The sequence below is a fragment of the Oncorhynchus nerka genome, linkage group LG16, assembly GCF_034236695.1.
Source record: "Oncorhynchus nerka isolate Pitt River linkage group LG16, Oner_Uvic_2.0, whole genome shotgun sequence".
Classification (NCBI taxonomy): domain Eukaryota; kingdom Metazoa; phylum Chordata; class Actinopteri; order Salmoniformes; family Salmonidae; genus Oncorhynchus; species Oncorhynchus nerka.
In genome coordinates this window covers 3,417,704-3,435,181 of record NC_088411.1, presented here as the reverse complement: position 1 = coordinate 3,435,181, position 17,478 = coordinate 3,417,704, and the positions used below count along the sequence as shown (strand labels likewise).

General features: G+C 43.8%; 1 protein-coding gene across 6 annotated transcripts in view; it reads right to left on the bottom strand.

Annotated features, from left to right (window-relative positions):
- Window positions 1-15,253: 15,253 nt before the first annotated feature.
- The window catches only part of LOC115143919 (retinoic acid receptor alpha-like), a 354,975-nt gene continuing 352,750 nt past the window's right edge, over window positions 15,254-17,478 (bottom strand). For all 6 annotated transcript variants that reach the window (XM_065002359.1, XM_065002360.1, XM_029684389.2 and 3 more), the window contains 2 exons: window positions 17,088-17,246; window positions 15,254-16,763 (listed from right to left, as the gene is read on the bottom strand). In XM_065002359.1, coding sequence (XP_064858431.1) covers window positions 16,561-16,763; window positions 17,088-17,246 — 362 coding nt within the window. In that variant the 3' untranslated portion in view covers window positions 15,254-16,560. The remainder of the gene's footprint in view (window positions 16,764-17,087; window positions 17,247-17,478) is intronic.

Sequence of the window (17,478 nt, the reverse complement as noted above, 5' to 3'; positions counted from 1 at the left end):
TTTCTCATGGTCTGAGAGTCCTTCCTTAGGTGCCTTTTGTCAAACTCCAAGCGGGCTGTCATGTGCCTTTTACTGAGGAGTGGCTTCCGTCTGGCCACTCTCCTTTAAAGCCCTGATTAGTGGAGTGCTGCAGAGATGGTTGTCCTTGTTCTTCCATCTCCACAGAGGAACTCTGGAGCTCTGTCAGAGTGACCCCCGATTGCTCAGGTTGGCTGGACGGCGAGCTCTAGGAAGAGTCTTCCATTTAAGAATGATGGAGGCCAATGTGTTCTTGGGGGACCTTAACCTTTGGAACCCCTTGACAACATTCCGCTGAAAAGCCAGCGCGTGAAATTACAAAATGTTTTTTTTAGAAATCTGTAACTTTCACACATTAATTTAACAAGTCCAATACAGCAAATGAAAGATAAACATCTTGTTAATCTACCCATCATGTCCGATTTCAAAAATGCTTTACAGCGAAAGCACAACATATGATTATGTTAGGTCATAGCCAAGTCGAAAAAACACACAGCCATTTTTCCAGCCAAAGATAGGAGTCACAAAAAGCAGAAATATAGATAAAAAATTAATCATCTGATCTTCATCCGATGACACTCATAGGACATCATGTTACACAGTACATGTATGTTTTGTTCGATACTGTGCATATTTATATCCAAAAATCTCTGTTTACATTGGCGCCTTACGTGCAGTAATGTTTTGATTCCAAAATTTGATTTTGAAGAAATACTCATAATAAACATTGATAAAAGATACAAGTGTTATTCACAGAATTAAATATAGACTTCTCCTTAATGCAACCGCTGTGTCAGATTTTTAAAAAACTTTACAGAAAAAACATAATCTGAGAACGGCGCTCAGAACCCAAAACAGCCAGAGGAATAGCTGCCATTTTGGAATCAAAGTTAGAAACAACACCATAAATATTCACTTACCTTTGATGATCTTCATCAGAAGGCACTCCCAGGAATCCAGGTTCGACAATAAATGACTGATTTGTTCCATAAAGTTCCATCATTTATGTCCAAATAGCCCTTGTTGTTAACGTGTTCAGCCCAGTAATCCATCTTCATGAGGCGCAGGCACTTCATCCAGACAAATACACGAAACGTTCCATTCTAGTCCTTTAGAAACATGTCAAACGATGTATGGAATAAATCTTTAGGATGTTTTTAACATGAAACATCAATAATGTTCCAACCGGAGAATTCCTTTGTCTGAAGAAAAGCACTGGAATGAGAGGTAACTCTGTCGGGAGCGCGCATCATGAGACCAAGTCTCTCTGCCAGACCACTGACTCAAAGAGCACTCATGAGCCCCTCCTTTATAGTAGAATCCTCATTCAAGTTTTTAAAGACGGTTGACATCTAGTGGAAGCCGTAGGAAGTGCCAAGCTTTGAAAAACTACAAACCTCAGATGTCCCACTTCCGGGTTAGATTTTTCTCAGGTTTTCGCCTGCCATATGAGTTCTGTTATACTCACAGACATCATTCAAGCAGTTTTAGAAACTTCAGAGTGTTTGCCATCCAATACTAATAATAATATGCATATATTAGCATCTGGGACAGAGTAGGAGGCAGTTCACTCTGGGCACGCTATTCATCCAAAAGTGAAAATGCTGCCCCCTATCCCAAAAAGGTTAAATGCTGCAGATATTTTTTGGTACCCTTTTACAGATCTGTACCTCAACAAAATCCTGCTCTACAGACAATTCCTTCGACCTCATGGCTTGGTTTTTGGTCCCACGTGCATTGTTAACTGTTGTACCTTTATATAGACAGGTGTGTGCCTTTCCAAATCATGTCCAATCAATTGATTTTATCACAGGTGGACTCCAATCAAGTTATAGAAACATCTCAAGGATGATCAATGGAAACAGGATGCATCCTCAACTTTGAGTCTTATAGGAAACGGTCTGAACACTTATGTACAAATGCTTTAAAAAACTGTTTTTGCTTTGTCATTATGGGGTATTGTGTGTAGATTTTTAAGATTTGTTTTATTTCATCCATTTTAGAATAAGGCTGCAACGTAACAAAATGTGGAAATCGTTAACTGGTCTGAATACTTTCTGAATGCACTGTAAACAACATACAGGTATTAACAAACTTGACCTTGAACGTAGAAGGGGTCAGCCAGAACGAGTGGGGAAAAGATAGCTGGCTTTGTGGTTAGATTGTGAAAAATATAGAAAATACATAGGAGTTTAAATTGTGTCCTCAAATATTATTTAATCTAAAAAAAATCTCACATTAGCTGGTAGAACTGACTCAATGAAATGAATCATAGAGGTCTCATAACTTGTACAGGTATTTTGGGGGGGGCTCATGTCTTTTTAAATTCATATTGCCTAGGGGCTATGTTGCCTCTTATCTGTCATGTTTGGAGTTGTGTTGCTCTGTTATGCGGACACTTTTTCTTTACAGTTGAGTTGCCCTGGTCATGTCAGTATTCAGTAATTACCTTGTTAGAGAAGCTGTTCCGCTTTGGGGACCAAATCAGCGGTAATTTCAAGTGCGCCACGTATAGTTTTTGATAAAACTCAAACTTTAATTAAAATTGACATACAATATACTGAATTAAAGCTACACTCGTTGTGAATCTATTCACCAAGTCAGATTTGTAAAATGCTTTTCGGGGAAAGCATGAGAAGCTATTATCTGATACCATCCACCCTACAAAAATACTGCAACGTCACCCAACGACAGATTTTGCGTTAGCGTCGCAAACGAAAAGGCTGAAATAAAATATAAAGCATTCATTACCTTTGACGAGCTTCTTTCTTGGCACTCCTAGATGTCCCATAAACATCATTTAGGGTCTTTTTTCGATTAAATCGGTCCATATATAGCCTAGATATCGAACTCGGAATACTGCGAGTAAAGAAAGAAAAATTAGCATTTCATAACGTAACGTCGTTTTTTAAAAATCAAAAAGTCGACGATAAACTTTCACAAAACACTTCGAAATACTTTTCTAATGCAACTTTAGGTATTAGTACACGTTAATAAGCGATAAATGGATCAGGAAACGATGTTAAAATCTTTATCTTGTCGGTGTAGAAAAACATGTCTGACCAGAGGTCGACCAAAAATCCGGGCGGAGTCATCAGGGAAGATGTTCCCTTGTTTGGGCTAGACCAAGAATCAATTGCGAATCAAATTACATGACTCTAGACAACCTGTGGCAGCTGGAGGCAGTGTAAACTCAGCTCTATTTAATTCGATTCACTTTGAACAATTGCCTGTAGTGGCGGAAGGATATATTTTTCCATTTTCAGAGAACAGATTTTCATGCACTTTTCGATGAAACGCCCGTTCTGTAAATGCCACAGGCGTGATTTAAACAGTTTTGGAAACGTCTGAGTGTTTTCTATCCACACACACTAACCATATGAATGTACTATATTCCTGGCATGAATAGCAGGGCGCTGAAATGTTGCGCGATTTTTAACAAAAAGCTGCGAAAATCTGCATGAATTCTGAACATCCATAAGAGGTTGCCCCTAAAAAACAACTTCTCATTTAGAAAACAGCTTATGTAGCATTGATATGAGTCAGGAACATGTATTATACTGTCAAATTGACTACGAAGTGTAAATAGGATAATTTTGGTCATTAAATCAGTCTCGTTCAAAACTGAGTTTTGTGAGACTTGTGGTTGCGACTGCATCACAACGTAAATTAAGTTTTTTTTTTCAGTCTTGCCTACAGCACATAAGTAATCATCAATTCGGAGTGCAGCTGCATGCGACCCAATCATAATGTGTGGTAAATTTGGGTTGACTTTGGATAACCCTATGGGGCTAGTTAGGAACCATCAGAAAATTATGCAATTAATATGGGACGATATGTTGAATATCCAATATCTCCAAATTTCAATAACTTAAAAACCTCAAACCAACTATAAATCGGAGAAATTCATATACAGATATTGACAGCATTTAACAACTGATGTGCAACATGAAAATATTGTCCAATTTATATTGTGTAATTTATTGAGGTTCCTAACTAGCCCCGGCTATCCAGGGTCAAAGTCAGGTCGCACCCCATCCAGCTGAAGATAATTGGCAAAATTATTTGTCTAACTCTTCCCACCTGCGAACACACATCAAACCATCCCCTGAAATCAAACTCACGTTTCAATTCAGTCATGGGCGCTAGCATTTCTTAATGAACCAAATCTAAAACGAGTCCAAATCAGCCTTTAAAACTTACTAATGACATGTTGTACCTCTACCTTGCTACCTGGCAGATGAGCCAAGCAGGAGAACAGATGAGAACAGCGGGCCAGTGGAGCACTTAGAACAGCAGCAACTAGTAGGGAAGAGGATGAATTAGGCGACCCAGACACAGGCCCAAAACAAGGGATTGGTGTCCCTTCCACGGGACGGTTGAGCTAATGTAGGCTAATGCAATTAGCATGAGGTTGGAAGTCACAAGAAAATTTCCCAGGACATAGACAAATCTGATATTGGCAGGAAAGCTTACATTCTTGTTAATCTAACTGCACTGTCCAATTTACAGTAGCTACTACAGTGAAATAATACAATGCTATTGTTTGAGGAGAGTGCATCATTTTGAACTTGAAAAGTTATTAATAAACATATTAGGCACATTTGGGCAATCTTTATACAACATTTTGAAAGAAAGACAATGGTTAATTGGATCAGTCAAAAAGTTGTGCATACACTGCTGTCATCTAGTGGACAAAATATAAATTGCACCTGGGCTGGAATAATACATTATGGCCTTTCTCTTGCATCTCAAAGATGGTACAAAAAAATACAAAATAACTTTTGGTTTTGTCTTTGTATTATTTTTTTACCAGATCTATTCTGTTATATTCTCATACATTCCTTTCACATTTCCACAAAGTTAAAAGTTTTTCCTTTCAAATGGTACCAAAAATATGCATATACTTGCTTCAGGGCCTGAGCTACAGGCAGTTAGATTTGGTTATGTCATTTTAGGTGAAAATTGAAAAAAAATTATAAAACGAAAGAGACACAAGACACGGAGACAGCAACAGAAGAATAGGTGATGGAGAAAGACACACCAGACAAGACATAGAGACCAGAACAGAAGAGGAGAGACACATCGGACAAGACAGAAACAGCAACAGAAGAATAGGTGATGGAGAAAGACACACCAGACAAGACATAGAGACCGGAACAGAAGAGGAGAAAACATCGGACAAGACAGAGACAGAGACAGAAGAATAAGAATCAACACCATTATCCCAGAAACCCTAGAGCCACTCCAATTTGCATACCTCACCAACAGATCCACAGATACAATCCCTATTGCACTCAACATTGCCCTTCTCACCTGAACAAAAGGAACACCTATGTGAGAATGCTATTCATTGACTACAGCTCAGAGTTCAACAACATAGTGCCCACGAAGCTCATAACTAAACTAAGGACCCTGGGACTAAACACCTCCCTCTACAACTGGATCCTGCACTTCCTGATGGGATGCCCCCAGGTGGTAAGGGTAGGTAACAACACATCCGACACACTGATCCTCAACACGGGGGCCCCTCAGGGGTGTGTGCTCAGTCCCCTCCTGTACTCCCTGTTCACTCATGACTGCACGGCCAGGCACGACTCCAACATCAACATTAAGTTTGCTGATGACACAACACTGGTAGTCCTGATCACCGACAACGATGAGACAGCCTATAGGGAGGAGGACAGAGATCTGACCGTGTGGTGCAAGGACAACAACCTTTCCCCTTACGTAATCAAGACAAGGGTAGGTAACATAGGTGGACTACAGGAAAAGGAGGACCGAGCACACCCCCATTCTCATCAACGGGCCTGTAGTGGAGCAGGTTGAGAACTTCAAGTTCCTTGGCGTCCAAATCACCAACAAACTAACATGATCCAAGCACACCAAGACAGTCGTGAAAAGGGCACGACGAAACCTACTCTCCCTCAGGAGACTGAAATGATTTGGCATGGGTCCTTAGATCCTCAAAAGGTTTTACAGCTGCACCATCGAGAGCATCCTGACGGGTTGCATCACTGCCTGGTATAGCAATTGCTCGGCCTCCGACCGCAAGGTACTACAGAGGGTAGTGCGTACGGCCCAGTACATCACTGGGGCCAAGCTTCCTGCCATCCAGGACCTCTATACCAGGCGGTGCCAGAAAAGGGCCCTGAATATTGTCAAGGACTCCAGCCACCCTAGTCATAGTGTCACGCCCTGACCTTAGAGAGACTTTTAATGTATCTATTTGGTTTGGTCAGGGTGTGATTTGGGGTGTGCATTCTAGGTTTTGTTTTCTATGATTTTGTGTTTCTATGTTTTGGCCGGGTTTGGTTCTCAAACAGGGACAGCTGTCTATCGTTAAATGACTTAAATGTAAATGTAATGTATGTCTCTGATTGGGAACCATCCCTCCTTTCAGTGTGGGAAGTTGTCTTTGTTTGTTGGCACTATAGCCTTAAGCTTCACGGTTGTTTTTGTATTGTTTATTATTTTTGTTGGCATCCTCCTAAATAAAATGGAATATGTTCGCTCACAACGCTGCACCTTGGTCCAGTTCTTTCGACAGCAGTCATCAAGGCAGGCACGAGAGGCAGCCCCCCAAAAATGTTGGGGTGGGCACACAGGGAGATTGGCGGAGTCAGGCTGAGCCAACTACCCCTGTCCTGAGCCAACTACCCCTGCTTACCGTAAGGAGCGTGGTACTGGTCAGGCACTGTGTTATGCGGTAAAGCGCACGGTGTCTCCAGTGCGCGTTCATAGCCCGGTGCGCTATATGCCAGCTCTCCGCAAGTGCCACGCTAGAGTGGTATCCAGCCAGGGCAGATTGTGGCAGCTCAGCTCGCTTGGTTTCGGCCCAGGGTATCCTGCACGGCTCTGCGCACTGTGTCTCCGGTGCGCTGTGACTGCTCAGTGTGTCCTATGCCTGCGCTCCGCCCGTGCGGGCTAAAGTGGGCATTCAGCCAAGTGGAGAGGTGCAAGTCTCAAGCACCAGATCTCCAGTGCTCCCCCACAGCCCGGTTCGACCTGTGCCTGCACTCTGGAGGTGCCGGGCTAAAGTGGGAATTCAGCCGGGAAGAGTGGTGCCAGGGATACGCACCAGATCTCCAGTGCTTCCCCACAGCTCGGTCCATCCTGTGCCTCCTCCAAGGACCAGGCCTCCAGTAGGTCTCCCCAGCCTGGTTCATCCTGTGCCTCCTCCAAGGACCAGGCCTCCAGCGAATGTCCCCAGTCTGGAGCCCCCTGCGACGGTCCCTAGTTGGAGGCGACGGTCCCCAGGCCGGAGTCCGCACCTTTGGGGGGGGGGGGGGGGGTACTGTCACACCCTGAGCTTATAGAGCTTTTTATGTCTCTATTTTGGTTTGGTCAGGGTGTGATCTGGGTGGGCATTCTATGTTAATTTTTCTATGTTTTGTGTTTCTTTGTTTTGGCCGGGTATGGTTCTCAATCAGAGACAGCTGTCTATCGTTGTCTCCGATTGGGAACCATACTTATACTTACTTAACCATACCTTTTTCCCACCTGTCTTTGTGGGTAGTTGTCTTTGTTTGTTGGCACTATAGCCTTAAGGTTCACGGTTGGTTTGTGGATTGTTTATTGTTTTTGTCGGCATCATATGAAATAAAGGAATATGTACGCTGACCACCCTGGAACCTTGGTCCAGTTCTTTCAACAGCCGTGACACATAGACTGTTCTCTCTGCTACCACAAAACAAGCGGTACCGGAGCGCCAGGTCTAGGTCCCCCCCACGCTACTGATACTCTCTGTTATTATCTATGCATAGCCACTTTAATAACTCTACCTACATGTACGTAATTACCTCAATTACCTTGACACGGTGCCCCCGCACATTGACACATTAACTCTGTACTGGTACCCCCTGTACATATCCCATCTATTGTTATTTACTGCTGTTCTTTAATTTGTGGTTATTCTTATCTCTTCATTTCTATTTTTTTGGCATTTTCTTAAAACTGTATTGTTGGTTAATGGCTTGTAAGGAAGCATTTCACTTTAAGGTGTGTTGTTGTTTTCGGCGCATGTGACAAATAACATTTGATTTGATGGAAAGAGACTCTAGAAGAACACAACAGGCCATAATAGAAGAAGATAGACAAACGAGAAAGTAACAAACAAGAACCTGAGACAGCAACAGACTAGACACAGACAAGAGAAGCAACAGACAAGACAAAAAGAAAGTGAAGAGATGGAAAGAGAACAGAGGTGGATTGAGCACACAGTAGACTGTATCACTTCAAGCTGCTCTATAGATTATAATTAGTTTGATTTATTTACACAAATTATAACAGATGAAATATAGTGAAAAAGTAAAGCATGGTTTACAAAGAATTTGCAGGCGAGGTGGAAAAGCCTGTGAAATTACTGTTAAAACAATTGTTGACTTTTACACGTTTCACAACCAGGACAGGACGAGAGAGGAGGATAGACAAAAGACCGCAACATATAAGTGTGAGAGAGAGAGACAGTGTTTGGGGCTGTGGCATTCTGATTCTTTAATCAGTTTGACACATTGGACAGGTCAGACTATGTTTGAAGTTGTTGAGTGGTATGGAAGGTGTTGGCAATACACTGTAGATGTATATGTTCCAGACTAGACCCACAGTAGCTGCTGTAAAAAAAAAAGTTAACCTTTATTTTACTAGGCAAGTCAGTTAAGAACAAATTCTTATTTTCCAATGACTGCCTAGGAGCAGTGGGTTAACTGCCTGTTCAGGGGCAGAACGACAGATTTGTACCTTGTCAGCTCTGGGATTTGAACTTGCAACCTTTCGGTTACTAGTCCAACGCCCAAACCACTAGGCTATCATGCCGCCGCACACTAGGCTACCCTGCCGCCCAATTGAGTACTGGCAGTTGGGAAGGTGCAAGTTACCTGAAAAATATCTAATCTCTCAATGTTAATCTCAAAGTGCATCGTTTAACTGTTGAAATTCTTTCTTTTTTTTTCAGGGGGAGGATGCCCCAGGACCCTCCCAAATCCTTGAAATGCCCCTGCTGTAAAATGTATTTAATCTGTAGCCTAATAAACTGAAACCTTTCCTGTGTCGTAGTGGGAGCCTTCATGCAACAATGACTACCGCCCTGTAGCAGATACATCTGTAATCATGAAGTGCTTTGAGAGGCTGGTTATGGCACACATTAACTCCACCATCCCAGATACCCTAGACCCACTCCAATTTGCATACCGTCCCCAACAGATCCACAGACGACGCAATTGCACACTGCCCTCACCCACCTACATAAGAGGAATACCTATGTGAGAATGTTGTCTATTGACTACTGCTCAGTGTTCAACACCATTGTCCCCTCCAAGCCTCTCACCAAACTTAGGACCCTGGGACTTGACACCTGCCTCTGCAACTGGATCCTTGACTTCCTGACCGACCCCAGGTGGCAAGGGCAGGCTACATCACCTCCGCCACGCTGACCCTCATCACAGGGGCTCCCCAGTGGTGTGAGCTTAGTCCCCTCTTGTACTCCCTGTTCACCCACGACTGCGTTGCCAATCACAACTCCAACACCATCATCAGGTTTTCTGACGACGCGACGGTGGTAGGCCTGATCACTGGCGACAATGAGACAGCCTACAGGGAGTTAGTGACCTGGCAGTGTTGGGCCGGAATAACAACCTCTGGTGCGGGTCGAGAGCTTCAACTTCCTTCGTGTCCAAATCACTAAGAACTTACAATGGTCCACGACAGTGCCTCTTCCCCCTTAGGAGGTTGAAAAGGTTCTACAGCTGCATCACTGCTTGGTATGGCAATAGCACCGCCCTCGATCGCATGGTGCTACAGAGGGTGGTGCGGACAGCCCAGTACATCACTGGGGGCCGTGCGGCCTGCCATCCAGGACCTCTATATCAGGCGGTGTGAAAGGAAGGCTCGGAAAATCGTTAAATACTCCAACCACCCAAAACATAGACTGTTCTCTCTTCTTCCGCACAACGAGCGGTACCGGGGCATCAAGTCTGACGCCAACAGGCTCCTGAACAGCTTCTATCCCAATGCCATAAGACTGCTAAATAGCGAACTAAATGGCTACAGGGACTCTGAGTTGACCCTTGTATTTCATTCTTATTTTTGCACGGTCTCTATGCACACTCACAGGGCCCTACACACACTGACACTCCAACAGACATACAAACACTCACTCTATCATTTGCTCACACACACAACATGCACACACATTTACACAGACTCTACAGAAACCCACTCACATACAGTCATCATATACACTGCTGCTACGCTGTTTATCATATATCCTGATGCCTAGCCACACCCCTTCAAATTAGTGGATTTGGCTATTTCAGCCACACCTGTTGCTGACAGGTGTATAAAATTGAGCACAATCAAATCTATTTATATTTTTACATCAACACAGTGCTATACAGAAACCCAGCCTAAAACCCCAAACAGCAAGCAATGCAGATGTAAAGCACGGCGGCTAGAAAATACTCCCTAGAAATACCAGAACCTAGGAAGAAACCTAGAGAGGAACCAGGCTCTGAGCGGTGGCCGGTCCTCTTCTGGCTGTGCCGGAGGGAGATTACAGCACATGGCCAAGATGTTCAAACGATCATAGATGACCAGCAAGTTCAAATAATAATAATAGTGGTTGTAGAGGATGCAACAGGTCTGCACCCCAGGAGTAAATGTCAGTTGGCTTTTCGTAGCCCAGCATTCAGAGACAGCAGGTGCAGTGGAGAGAGAGTCGAAAACAGCAGGTCCGGGACAAGGTACACAGCCATGCAATCTTCATAGACAAAAATTGGCAGTAGAATGGCCTTACTGAAGAGCTCAGTGACTTTCAATGTGGCACCGTCATAGACTGCCACCTTTCCAACAAGTCAATTTGTTAATTTCTGCCTGCTAGAGCTGCCCCGGTCAACTGTGCTGTTATTTTGAAGTGGAAACGTTTAGGAGCAACAACGGCTCAAACAAGGCCACACAAGCTCACAGAACGGGACAGCCGTGTGCTGAAGCTCATAGTGCATTAAAATCGTCTGTCCTCGGCCTCAACACTCACAACCGAGTTCCAAACTGCCACTGGAAGCAAAGTCAGCACAATAACTCTTCATCGGGAGCTTCATGAAATGGGTTTCCATCGCCGAGCAGCCACACAAGCTTAAGGTCACCATGTGCAATGCCAAGCGTCAGCAGGAGTGGTGTAAAGCTCGCCGCCATTGGACTCTGGAGCAGTGGAAACACATTCTCTGGAGTGATGAATCACGCTTCACCATCTGGCAGTCCGACGGACGAATCTGGGTTTGGTGGATGCCAGGAGAACGCTACCTGCCCCAATGCATAGTGCCAACTGTAAAGTTTGGTGGAGGAGGAATAATGGTCTGGGGCTGTTTTTCATGGTTCGGGCTAGGCCCCTTAGTTCCAGCGAAGGGAAATCTTAACTCTACAGCATAGAATGACATTATAGAAGATTCTGTGCTTCAAACTTTGTGGGAACAGTTTAGGGAAGGCCCTTTCCTGTTTCAGCATGACAATGCCCCTGCACATTTTAAATATGATACTGGAACTAACCCTGTATATGGTTACTTACTTTTTTCAGGTTCTTCTTATTAGTTTTTGTTGTTGAAATTGTGTTTTTGTTCTACCTTAGTATTACATTGTTATTGATTACTGCATTGTTGGGGTTAGAGCTAGCAATAAAGGCATTTCAATGTTATTTTTTTTAATGACTTTACTCGCATAAAACTATGGATGAAAACATGGTTAGAGAGTCAGTTATATTATTAGCCTAACTAATACCTATCCAATCTTGGAATGAATAGTAGGCTCTTACATTAGTCTGCAAATGCAATACCTTATCATAAAAGGTATATGTTTGTTGCTTCCCTTAACTTGAAACTCACGTGCAGCCTATGCTATGGGATAATGTTGACTGCCAAAGTGCCTGATTGCTACTCTGTCAGAAGAACTCCGTAGCCTTCATTGGTGGTTGAGGGCCTAACGTTTGTATGGTCCTTGTAATGCCCCTTGCAGACCCAGGTGCCCCAGTATTTGCTCTTTTAGGTTCTTAAACTGTTTCCATTGCAAGACGTAATGAACACACCCACGATAACACCTGCTCCAATAAGGGTTAACCCTTTTGGAGGGGGTGTTAACAGGCAAGGGGTGCTACACTATCCCTTCCATTCAGGAGAGCGTGCCCCCACACTTCACTATACCAACTCCCTCACGTGCGCACGCCTCTCCGATGGCCCCAAGGCACCATCCCAGCTCTGCCACCGGTGTAGCGATTATTGCGAACGGCTAGTGTAACGCCCCTTGCTGGTCTCGAACCCAAGTATCCCAGCTCGTAGGCAGACCGTATAACCACTGAAATGATTGTCAATACTTGGTAACAGTTGCCTCTATGACTACATCTCAGAAGAGGTGTGTATCTGACAGAGACATGTCTCTACATGCCTGGTAAGTAATGCGGGTCAAGTACATGACTGTGGTGCAGAAGACTCCTCTAGATGGCAGTATAAGACTATTTGACTAATTTCTTTATGTCTGAAATCAAAATGGATATTTAATCAAACACTGCTACAGGCACAAAGAAACAAGCACCGCAATTATTAAATGCCGATTTCATTTTGTTTTAAGTCGCCTGATAAATCTTGACAAAAATTGCAACGTATTCCAGACTTTTCAAATCGAGGGGAGTCTGTTGCTATTCCCGATTTGCTGCCGAGGGAGACGTGTGATGTTGTGGACAGGTGTAGTCCTCCTGATTGAGGAAGAGAAGTAGCTTTGACTGTATGAAAATAAAGAAAATACTAAATAAACCTTTATGATTCCTAGAAACTCCATATTGACATCCTCTTCATCGTTCTTGCTGTTCAGACCAGTCTCTCTGCAAAGTCCCGGTCTAGCGGGGTAAAGAGTGGCTCAGTAGCAGGGGTTTGTGTGTGTCAGTGTGTGCGACCGAAGGCGGGGTGCAGCACAGTGGAAATACTTACAAAGAACAAGCGACACACAGAGAATGACACACAGAGAATGATCCTTTCCTGAGACATCGGTTTGTGTACAGTGATGAATGTTTGAGCGAGCTGCATGCGAGAATCAAAAACTAGCCTCAGTGGTCATGTTTGGCTTCTACGAAGAATCCCACCAGGGGGTGGGGGGGGAATTAGTGTCCAGGTAGACTCTCCCTGAGATTGCAACTAAGTAACATGTTCGAGCAAACAGAACATTTTTTTAACACTCCTGTTTTAGTCCATTTTCTTTTGTTTGATGCCTAATGTATACGATCCAGTGCATTCGGAAAGTATTCAGACCCCTTCACATTCTTATGTTACAGCCATATTCTAAAATTGGTTAAATACAAAATGTCCTTGTCAATCTACACACAATAGCCCATAATGACAAAGCGAAAACAGGTTAAAATGTTTGTAAATGTACTAAAATAAAACACTAAATACATTATTCAAGTATTAACATACCTTATTTATTTGAGTATTTCAGACCCTTTGCTATGAGACTTGATATTGAGCTCAGGTGCATCCTGTTTTCATTGATCATCCTTGAGATGTTTCTACAACTTGGAGTCCACCTGTGCTAAATTCAATTGATTGGACATGATTTGGAAAGGCACACACCTGTCTATATAAGGTCCCACAGTTGACAGTGCATGTCAGAGCAAAAACCAAGGCATGAAGTTGAAGGATTTGTCCGTAGAACTCAGAGACAGGATTTTGTCAAGGCACAGATCTGGGGAAGGGTACCAAAATGTCTGCAGCATTGAAGGTCCCCCAAGAACACAGTGACCTCCATCATTCTTAAAATGGAAGAAGTTGAGGCACCAAGACTCGCCCTAGAGCTGGCCGCCTGACCAAACTGAGCAATCGGGGGAGAACGGCCTTGGTCAGGGAGGTGACCAAGAAGTCGATGGTCACTCTGACAGAGCTCCAGAGTTCCTCTGTGGAGATGGGAGAACCAGAAGGACAAACATCTCTGCACCATTCCAGCAATCAGGCCTTTATGGTAGACTTGCCAGACGGAAGTTAGTCCTCAGTAAAAAGGCACAACAGCCTGCTTGAAGTTTGCTGGAAGGCACCTAAAGGACTCTCAGACCATGAGAAACAAGATTCTCTGGTCTGATGAAACCAATATTGAGCTCTTTGGCCTGAATGCCAAGCAACACGTCTGGAGGAAACCAGGCAACGCTCATCACCTGGCCAATTCATCCCTACGATGAGGCACAGTGGTTTCAGCATCATGCTGTGGGGATGTTTTTCAGCGGCAGGGACTGGGGGTCCTCAGTCAGGATCGAGGGAAAGCTGAACGGAGCAAAGTACAGAGAGATCCTTGATGAAAACCTGCTCCAGAGGTTTCACCTTCCAACAGGACAACAACCCTAAGCACACAGACAAGACAACGCAGGAGTGGCTTCGGGACAAGTCTCCTTCAGTGGTCCTTCATTGGCCCACTGAATATCCTTCAGTGGCCCAGCCAGAGCACTTGATCGAACATCTCTGGAAAGACCTGAAAATAGCTGTGCAGCAACGCTCCCCATCCAACCTGGCAGAGCTTGAGAGGATCTGCAGAGAAGAATGGGAGGAACTCCCCAAATACAGGTGTGCCAAGCTTGTAGACTCAAGGCTGTAATTGCTGCCAAAAGTGCTTCAACAAAGTACTGAGTTTTAAGGGTCTGAATACTGAAGTATATTCGTACACTTTTTTTGTTGCAAAAATTTCTATAAACCTGTTTTTTCATTATCATTATGGGGTGTTGTCTGTAGATTGATGAAGGAAAACATTATTTCATCCATTTTAGAAAACGGCCATAACGTAACAAACTGTGTAAAAAGGGTCTGAATACTTACCGGATGCACTACAGTTGCAAAAGCATCGACAACAAGGGTAACTTTAGTCAACTTCTTTCACCATCGAGAGGGAACACTAGATTACTCCCTCAACCACAGATCATTCTGGAGCTTCTTATACTGATCACTGGAAATACTGTACTCCATCCTTCACATTGTCATCCATGTGTGCCTACTGCCTAGTCTCTGTGCCTTGCTGGACGAACCCAGAACCTGGATCTCAAACTCTCCAACTCCAATCCTTGCCTGGTTACCCTTCCACATCGTTCCAGCCAAATAACATTTCTTCTCCACAATGAGTCTGGATTTGTATGTAGTGATTGATAAAGTAGCAGACATAAATTCAGGGTGAGTAATTAGGCAATGTTCAGCTACAAATCATCATACAGCCTCAGTATGGGTACTATGGTTCTCTTCTCTTTTTTATTCATGGAAATTCTGTTGTAATTTAAAAGGACTGAGAATGAACTAAATTGTGGCTGCTGTATGTAAGAATCATAGTGATAAATATGGACCTGTCCCTCATTTAAGGGGACAAAACACATGGATGAATTTCCTTCAGTAAAATGTGCTCAAAATGTTTGTTTTTTCTTGAAACTGAAACCTATAAACAAAACACAAAAGGTATTCATTTTTTAAAGTTTTTTTTTAGAAAATCAGGTTAAGGCTAAACTTTTCATAGTTTAAAGAAATGAATACAGCTTATATACATGAACGCAAAGGCAACTTAAAATAAAGACTCTTCATTAATCTGATATCTTGAAGGACCTGTGACCATAACATACAATCATTTTTTTCCCATTCTCATTGCGGCAACAAAAAAGAGGAAAAACAAACCCAGAATAGTGTGACATTTATCGGAACTCTTTTCTGTGTGTGTCTGTGCGTGTCTGTCTGTGTGTCTGTGCGTGTCTGTCTGTGTGTCTGTGTGTGTCTGTCTGTGTGTCTGTCTGTGTGTCTGTCTGTGTGTCTGTCTGTGTGTCTGTAAATTGAAAAAGCAATTTCAACTTCTTGACTTTTGTTAATTAGAACATTGGTATGTGATAAAACAATGGAACATTTCTCTTTTGATACTCTGTTGAGTATGAAACAATTAAAACAGTGGAGGAATATAAGAGCATTTAATCAACAAAAATGAACCTTCTCAAACCTGTTATTCCATCATGTACAAGTCAATCACAATAGTTCCTTACTTTTCTCTATATATTTATATATCTTTTGTACGAAATCTGTTTTTCCAAGTTGGAAAAGTAGAAAGACCCAGTCTTTTTGTGTGGTCTTCTTTGACAAGTCCATGCCTGCAGTCCTCCTCTGAGAAACGCAAAAAGTGTCTGGTGTTAGTCTCTCTGCTTGTCCTGTCCGTTTGTCTGTCCCCATTTCCGGCCAGCCTCTCTGAGTGGACCAGTGTTCACAACTCTGACTGCTCCTTCCTGTTCCTCCCCTCAGTCTTTCAGGTAGAGGTGGGGAGAGGTGATTGTGGAGGAGGCAACGGATAGAGGAGATGTCAGCAGTGTTCCACAGTATGGTCATTCAGAGAAATCCTGCCGCCACCTTTACGCAATTTTCCAGACAGTGTCTTTGAGGGGGAGGAGCAGGAGAGGGTGTGTCACGCGGGGGGAGGAACACTTGAAGAGCACGCCGGTCTCTGTGTCCAGCGAGGACCCCCCAAACCACAGGGAGATTGAAGTGAATGAGGAAAAAGGAGGGTTTGCTACGGCGACTGTGTGGTGGGGCTGGGGCTGCTTTGGGCGGAGCTGGGGGACAGGCTGGGGCTGCAGCTGCCTGGGGGGGCTCCGCTGGTCCGGGTGCCTGTGGCCCCGCTCTCCAGACCCTCAGAGTTCTCCAGCATCTCCTGGATGAGAGGGGGCATGGAGCCCGGGATCTCCATCTTCAGGGTGATGACACGCTCAGCTCCTGAGGAAGCGTGGGGGGACAGAAGGGAAGAGGAAGGCATCGATTAGGTAGGAGGACCAATATACGGTGTTAGTCTGTTGTGGGCATTCAACCCCTTTATGAATTAGTCACATTTGACTTGGATCTACAATACATTTGCAATGACAGAATAGATCATGTAGACCTTTACAATCCTTTATGGACAGTTTAAACGTTCATGGACATTGCAAAGTAAGTACCTTAATTGCAATACATAGTAGAAAATATAACATAAGGCTAATTGACACAGAAGTATATGACTGATCCACAGCTGTGTGTAGATCGATGTCTCGGGCTGCCTCTCACCTTTGGCGCTAATGCTCCTCAGGTCGGTGATTTTCATCAGCATCTTTGGGAACATGTGTGGTTTGTGAGGCCTCCTCTTCCTCACGTAGATCTTCAGAGCCTCCAGTAGGGGCTCCTGTAGTACGTCCACCTTGTCTGCCTGCTCCAGGTCCTGCCGATCTACACACAGCCAAACACAATACCGGGTGTGTTCAGTCAGGTGGAACGTAATAAAACAGAGCTCACACTAAGCTGTATTCTACAATGCGGTTCATCATATTTGCACGACATTACCAGATTAGCTACACCTCCTGAACTATCGCCAGGTAGGTCAATACTGAGAATGTCTAAGTACACATTGTAACGTTTTTACTATTAACCCTTAGCTTACAATCTCCACGGCCCTGTGGAA